Source organism: Notolepis coatsorum (genome assembly GCF_963971535.1).
Source record: "Notolepis coatsorum genome assembly, chromosome: 11".
Classification (NCBI taxonomy): domain Eukaryota; kingdom Metazoa; phylum Chordata; class Actinopteri; order Aulopiformes; family Paralepididae; genus Notolepis; species Notolepis coatsorum.
In genome coordinates this window covers 26962256-26970586 of record NC_140175.1, presented here as the reverse complement: position 1 = coordinate 26970586, position 8331 = coordinate 26962256, and the positions used below count along the sequence as shown (strand labels likewise).

At 44.1% G+C, this 8331-nt stretch overlaps 1 protein-coding gene across 1 annotated transcript in view; it reads left to right on the top strand.

The window, feature by feature from the left end:
* Nucleotides 1-8137: 8137 nt before the first annotated feature.
* LOC311237064 (whirlin-like) overlaps nucleotides 8138-8331 on the top strand; it is a gene marked incomplete at both ends in the record, with an annotated part of 94046 nt that continues 93852 nt past the window's right edge. The window contains one exon of the mRNA XM_084324872.1: nucleotides 8138-8248. Coding sequence (XP_084180998.1) covers nucleotides 8138-8248 — 111 coding nt within the window. The remainder of the gene's footprint in view (nucleotides 8249-8331) is intronic.

Below are 8331 nucleotides of genomic sequence, written 5' to 3'. Positions count from 1 at the left end.
CTGATCAATTCGTCCGTTCACAATTTTTATTCCGCTAATTATTTGTATGCACTTCCTAGCAATTTCATGCATTTCTATGCCTATTTTTAACTATTTCATTGCACTGCTCCTAACTATTTTATTGCACTGCACTATTTTTCTCTTTTATTACTGTATGTCTATTTTATCAGTGACAATCAAACCGTAAACAAAGAGACCTATTAAGATGTTAGACCCTAATATGAAAAAGATTGTGATGTTCTATGCTTATTTTATGTCTGCACTTCATGCCTATGTCTTTTTTACTGCTGTGAAGCACTTTGGGCTGCAATTCTTGTATGAAAGGTGCTATATTATATATTATTATTATTATTATTATTATTATTATTATTATCCAGGATTTTATTTCCAAAAGACAGTTTGTGAGAGGGAGTGGGTGGCAGTAGTGATGGATTTGATGGAGATGTAGAGTTGGGTGTCATCGGTGCAGCAGGGGAAAGAGATAAAATGGCGACAGATGAAGGGGGGGAAGCATGTATATGATGAGGAGGAGGGGGCCAAGCACTGATCCTTGAGGGACATCTTGGGAGATGGGGGTTGTTTTGGAGTTGCAGTTATACCATGCTGTTATACAATGGTCTGTGTGAATACGCTTTTCTGATTGGCTGGTAGTTGAATACACCTGTAGTTTAATCACTGTTCTAAATGCATGCACTACCCAACCTGTAACCATAGCAACATTAAAGAGCACAGCTGACTTATCAACCTGATTAACTAACAATCTACTCATTGATTATCCCTAACATAGCACTTTCCTTGCGTATTCATTCCATACTAGGGATTACTTTATGTTATTAATCAGCATTAGAAAACCCAATATACAGTGAGCCCTATACCAGAATTCAGGGGTGGAAATGTATATCAGTGATGTTTTCTCCCTCCCATATTATATGACGAGGCATAAAACCAATCCATGAGGGGTGGATTATGTGGGAGAAAGGATTGACGGGGCACTGGAATATTACTCCAAGTCGGGAAGTCTTCTCAACATACTGTATGCTGCAATTAAAAGAACTGACTGCAGAGCAATCATTTGGATAGGGCTTTACATAGCTAAATTGTTTTGTTGATGCTTGCGATTATTAAGGCGTGAGGCTGCCGATGGGGTGGGCAAGCCCACATTATAATAGAGGATTCAGATTTTTTACTTTCTCTATCTTACTTTGGATTCAGATTTTTTGGAAAAAAGTGTCAGCCCTAATATACTGTAGCACCTGGTGTAGTGGTTAACACTGTCGCCTAGGGGTGGGGGAGAAAATCGATACCATAGTACTAGTAGTATCGCGATACTTGCGTGGCGATACTGTATCGATACAGGGACGCCAAGTATCGATATTTAATTATTCATAAAAAAATTAAAAATATATATTTTTTTTTTGTATAAGGAAGTTGCATTGTTCATTTCAATACTTGTAATAGTACAGTAGTCCACACACACACATGTGCATTCAGTTAAATTGGAATATGACTCTAATACAAACAGTTCAGTTTGTCAGGTACATGCAACACAATCTGTCTGCTTGAGAAAATACCATGTTCTGCAATAAAAATGATTGAAGTGAGATGAACAGACTGAACTTTATTTGATTAGTTAAAACATGTTGACAAAGTTTTACTTTGCAGTTGAAAAAAGATAATAAATTAAATTAGATTAAAAAGAAATAATAATATTAATTTTCTCTCGCAATACTCAGCGTATCGCGATATATTTAGTATTGCGATACTATCGTATCGTGACGCAAGTATCGTGATAGTATCGTATCGTGAGGTCTCTGCCGATTCCCACGCCTCACAGCAAGAAGGTCCTTCCTGGGTTCCATTCCCGCCTGGGGACCAGGTTGCCGGGTTGGCAGGTACCCAGGTGGGGGATATCTCCCGGGCCTTTCTGTGTAGAGTTTGCATGTTCTCCCCCCCCCGTGCTCGCAAGGGTTTCCCCTCCAGAATAAAAGATAAACCCAATGGAAATACATGCAGAACAAATCACTAACGCTGTCGTGTCCCTGATGAAGACGGACAGGAGCATTTGGACTGGTCCCCGGGGGCGGCCCCACGCCACGACCCGTGTCTGCTCCTCGGGGAGACGGGTCAAGCGCGGAGACAAAATTGAATCGGCGACCCAAAATAAATTGCTTGTGTCTGTTTCCTATGTGTGTGTGTGTCGCTGCATGACTACGTTGCAATGTGTGAAATTAATAAAGACTTCTTCAAAGTCCAGTTGAATCATTCATCTTAATCTTTTTAATAGCCTATATATAGGGGCGTTAAAAGAAAAATTCAGACCTTGTGGATAAACTCAGCATGCGCAATTTTCTAACCAACTGGAGATGAGAAAAAGGAGGAAGAAAAAGGAGAGCAGATACCTTCACCTCCTCTGTGTTCAGAATTATATCGAAGACGCAGCTGACTCGGCACTCCTTCACGCATTTGTGTGTTCACACTGCCAACTAATGTGTGGTCTGAGCGATGGGATCTCAATGCGTCCTCAATGAGTCCTGGGTTTACTTAGAGCTGTCCACTTGTGATGGGGTCTCAATGGCAGATGCAAACAGCCTCAGCAGTGTCAGCATGTGTGACGTCACTAATAGGTCGAACCCACTGTATCAGGGTCCAGTTATGTGGTAACGCACAGAAAGCTGAGCAGGTGTTGACATGTCTTTTTTTCCTCTTTTTCTATTTTTCTCCACATCCCAATTCCACTGTGCCAATTCTCCCCTCCCCTGTCTTGAACGTTGCTCGCATATGCCCCCCACTGGCCGGTTGTAGGGAGGATAGAAGCCTTGCATCACGTGTCCCCTCCGATACACGAGGAGGCAGCCCGTCACATCTTTTCACCTGCCAGCGCGGACTCTCATTGGCGAGGTGTAACGTGTGGGAGGCTCACACACTACCCCTGCCATTTCCTGTCTCTGCTGTGCAGGCGTCCCCCAACCGACCTGTAGGAGTCGCTGTCCACAACGTCCAGATTACCACCCATCGACTTCCACCCGCTGACTCTGCCAATTGAGTTAGTATGACGGCTGGCCCAAGCCGGAGGCAACGCCGACAGCCGGAGTCGAACCCGGTGTATCTTGCGTTGGTGACGAGCGCAATGTCCGCTGCGCCACCCAGCCGCCCTAGGTGTTGACATGTCTTGAAAGATTTTAACCCTTTCACTACCACACTACATAAGGTTAACCCTTTACTATCACACTACAGACGGTTAACCGTCTTGTGTGATAGTAAAGGGTTAACCTTCTATTGTGTAGTAGTGAAAGGGTTAACCCTTTGTCATGTGGCTGTGAAATGGTTAACCTTCTGTATTGTCGCAGTGAAAGGGTTTACCGTCTGTAGTGTGGTAGTGAAAGGGTTAACCGTCTGTAGTGTGATAGTAAAGGGTTAACCTTCTGTAGTGTGGTAGTGAAAGGGTTAAGCTGCTGACTTGGACTTCCTGGTAAATATCAATAGGTGCTTGTTGCCAATTTGCATATTCATAGATCCTTGCATCTCAAGTGAGGGTGAAGCCATTGAGCCATTGTCAGTAGTTTATTGAACAATTTGGTGGGAAAAACTATATTATAGAAATTGTTATTCAATGCAGAACATTTTAAAGGGTTAAATATATCTGGGGGGATCTTTAAGTGAATGTTGGTCTTCCATGTGTGCTCCAAGTATGACGCAGCTGCCAAACCCTCCATACACAAAAAAGTCCATGGCACTTAAAAATACACATGGTGGTTTGCTTTGCTTAACCACGTGATGACCCACTGCTGTGTACACCAGGGTGCCCTTGGACAGAGGTTGCACATGTGTGTGTTTATCTGTTCATCCTGTGTGTGTGTGTGTGTGTGTGTGTGTGTGTGTGTGTGTGTGTGTGTGTGTGTGTGTGTGTGTGTGTGTGTGTGTTTATCTGTTCATCGTGTGTGTGTGATTGAGTTTGTGTGTGTGTGTGTGTGTGTGTGTGTGTGTGTGTTTATCTGTTCATCGTGTGTGTGATTGAGCTTCTTTTGAGCCTCTTTTCCATGTCAGCGACTCTGCTTGTGTGATAATTCAGCTGTACAGTAAAGCCCCTCCCTGTGTGTGTGTGTGTGTGTGTGTGTGTGTGTGTGTGTGTGTGTGTGTGTGTGTGTGTGTGTGTGTGTGTGTGTGTGTGTGTGTGTGTGTGTGTGTGTGTGTGTGTGTGTGTGTGTGTGTGTGCGTGTGCATGTGTGTATACACGTGGGTCTGTACGGGGAAGTGCTTGTTTGTGTGTGGGCTTATATGTATGTGTGTGTGTGTATATGTATTTGTGTGTGTGTGTGTTTTGGGATTCAAACTTCGTCAGGGTTTTTCGAACGGACGCTCGAACCTTAATAGTTTTTAATAATACCTTTTTTTTCAATTTTTTTTTATAAATATCCTCAAACTAAATCCTCAATTTGAATAAAGTCATTAATCTGTATCTAAATGAGTATTTTTATTTTTTATTAAATCAACTTTCTTTAATGAATATAACTCATCAGTTTTAATTCTATAATATTAGTGTAGCCTAATCTGCAACTGTGAAGAAAAACCCCATTGGTTTAAACAGAATGAATAGACGTTTGGCTCAGCCCTAGTGTGTGTGTGTGTGTACAGTATACAGTATGTGTGTGTGTGTGTGTTGGTGGGTGTGTGTGTGTATATGTATTTGTGTGTGTATACAGTATGTGTGTGTATATGTATTTGTGCGTGTGTGTGTGTGTGTGTGTGTTCAGTATACACTTCTCTCTCCAGTGATGCTGCACCTTGGGGACGTGCAAATTCTGCAATTCTATGGGCTCTGCTTGCTATTTGACAGGCATGATGAACAGGCTGCAGGAGTACCATGACCGCCGGTCTCTCTCTCTCTCTCTCTCTCTCTCTCTCTCTCTCTCTCTCTCTCTCTCTCTCATCTCTCTCTCTCTCTCTCTCTCCCTCTCTCTCTCTGCTCTCTCTCTCTCTCTCTCTCTCTCTCTCTCTCTCTCTCTCTCTCTCTCTCTCTCTCTCTCTCTCTCTCTCTCTCTGAACAGCTAATCAAAGAAGTTGCTCTGCATTAAATTAAATTGAAATGAAAAGGTGCAGCGTGATCGCTCGGTTCCTTCCAATCCCAAGAAAAGAGACGAAACGAGCAGCAAGCCGCCCCCAGACCCACTGTGCAACTATGCGTGGGCTCTTGTGTTGTGTTCATATTTTAACCGTTAATATCACACCGTTTGAGGTGATGATTTAGGCCCAATCCCAATGTCCTTCCCTTGGCCCTATACCCCTCGTTTTGGAGGGCCCTCGACTGGGTAGTGGCCCTTCAAGATGAAGTTACATGGGGTAGGGGTTGAAGTCTTTACCTCGGAAATGGGACACACCCTTTTTGTCATCGGTAGTAAAGTGATGTAAAGGACTTGTGTGCTATTCTTGCAGGGCCTAGAACAGTTTAGTTACATATACTAATGATAGGCCTACATAGTTATTGTATGTATCGAACACAGCACGTTATTCACAGCATATTTTTAGATTACAGTACAGTAGGTTAACTGTGACAGTGTGCCTACAATAATTCTTCTTTAATTTCAACAGACATTTTGTGGAACTGGAATCTTTGGAACGTTGTGCGTCTGGAGAGAAAAAGCCACACAATTTTAAATTTTTCCTTAATATCTCTGTGACACCTGCGAGTTATGAAACAACACCCCGTTCTCCGGAACCGCACGTGTTCTTGGCACACAAACTCGGAATGAGGAACCTTACTACTTGGTTCATCTGGTTGAGCAGTTTCGCCCTGTCTGATCATTACACTGACATAACCATCATGTCTGCCGGCAAAGGATACTTAAAAACCATACATTCTTTCTTGATTTTGGAGCAGTGGAAATAGTTGTAAATAATCATCTTTGGAACGGTGTGAGATAGAAGAAAGTGACACGCGACCCAGCATATTTCCTCAAAGGGAAACGGAAACCTAAGTCCTGTACGTTCTCCCTTCTACCCCTCCGTTTGGAGTCAGTATGTGAAAACACTCCGTTTGGAGTCAGTATCTGAAAACACTTCGTTTGGAGTCAGTATCTGAAAACGTATTGGATCGACCCTTAGGAAGATGCAGAGAAAGGCGTCGCCAGATGCACCTGCGTGACCTGAGCATGCGTCCTACAAAACGTCCTACAAAACATAAATCTTTTTGTCACGCCACATATAGCCCATGACGGCAGTCATGTGCACCATGGGTAGAAACAAATAAACTTGCCATAGACACCCACAACCAGATCAGGTTGCATGATGGAGAACCAGGGAACATACACACATTTTCAGTCTAGGTGTTGCTCGACCTGAACATGTGTCCTACAAAACGTCCTACAAAACGTCCTACAAAACGTCCTACAAAAACGTCCTACAAAACGTCCCCTCTACAAAACGTCCATTTATGGGTCACCACAGTTTGCCAGGCATAGTCGCCGGCGGCGGTCTTGCACCATGGGACGCAGAGAAAGAGAAAAACACAAAGCATACATGACATATTGCCATAATACGTTGCCATAAGATAATACCCACAACGAGATCAGGCTACAGTTTCCATGAGGGAGAACCGCAGGGAACACACAGACACACACACATTTTCACACATCCACATTCACTCAGGTAGACGTAGATTATGTATAATGATTCCCATCGCATTCACCATTCAAGCATAATATTATCGTTCTACCAGGTACCATAATTCATGGTTTCCATAATTCATGCTTCTCCCGTTGCCCCGCAGATATGTACGCGGTGTGGATAAAATGAGGACGGCAGACAAATGAGAAAACCTGGCAGTGTCACGCAGGTTAACTACGTCTAATGAGAGAACATAATCAACGCTTTAGCTTGCGATAAGCAGCCACGCTTTTATTCCCCTTTATTCTGAATTTACTAGTGGAGCTGCCACCACCGCACGACTCCCTCTGCTCCGCTGCAACCGTGAGCACACGCAGGGATGATTACAGAGAGAACCATTCTATTTTCTATCCCAGACACCCCTCCGATGGCGTCGTCGTCGGGGAGCATTTTGTCATGAGTGGGGGCTGCGTCTGTGTGCAGGGGAGGTCCCGTCTGTCTGTCTGTAATTGCTCCGGTGTAGCTGATGGAGGTTTGCGGTCACCTGCAGCTGGTCCCAAATCAGCTTTGATACAGTATTTCTCAGAACAGGAGATCATCCATTTAATACCTTAGTTGATCTGCTGCCAAGGACCCCGAGCCCCGGGGCTTTGACTGGCACACACACGCACAGGCACACACATGCACACACACACACACATGCACGCACACACACACACACACACGCACACACACGCACGCACACGCACGCACACACAAGCAAGAACACACACATGGATGGATATAGTATCAAGATATGTACCACAACATTTTAATAAAACCCATTTTCGCAACACGTCAAATGTCCATGGTGATAAAAAACACACACAATGATTTTAATTTACATTTACATTTAGCTGACACTTTTGTCCAAAGCGACTGTACCACAAGTCAGCAGGAAGGGTACAACTGTTTTTAGTTGATGGTGCACATGGAAAGTTGGGCGGGTTTGGGCTGTCCTAACTGTGGTGGGAAGTTTGTTTGCCCATTGTGGAGCAAGGACCGAGAATAGCAATAACTGACTAAAAACACTGTCTATGGCTATCAACCGAACACTAGATTCCTCAGCTCATTATGACTGATTGCCCTGAGCGCTCATGAATGATAGATAACTGGAGGGACTATTTATGTATAATGTGGATGGAAGTAAGTTGACGTGTGTACGAATGTAAATATACACGGACAATATTGCTAAATGCAGTTTGTGTGACAGTTCTAAAGTTTTGAAAATCAGGACCTCATTTCTCCATGGTTTCTCTCTCTCTCTCTCTCTCTCTCCCTCCTCTCTCCTCCTTTTATCATCACTCTCCTTCCATTGTCTCTCTCTCCTTCTCCTCCTCTTTTCAGAGTAAATATCAGTGAAATATGTGGGTCGCTGCCTGGTGCCCGGGGGTGGGAGGTGGAGGGGGTCGTAAAGATATGCCGTTCGATACAAGAGAGATGGAAGGAAAGGAGGAGGAGAGGTTGATTAATGGGCAGGGGGGGGTCGGGGGAAGCGATGGTAGATGGACCTGCCTTGGCTCAGGCTCTGGATCGATCCGTCCTTCTCAGAACCACCCCTGAGGACCAGCCACACCCGTCAGCATCCCGCTCGCGGTTAACTCTCAACGTATATGCATTCGTACTTATTCATACTTATTATCCGGCGGAAAATCACAGCCTAGCGCTGAATCCAGAGCAGGCGGCGATGAA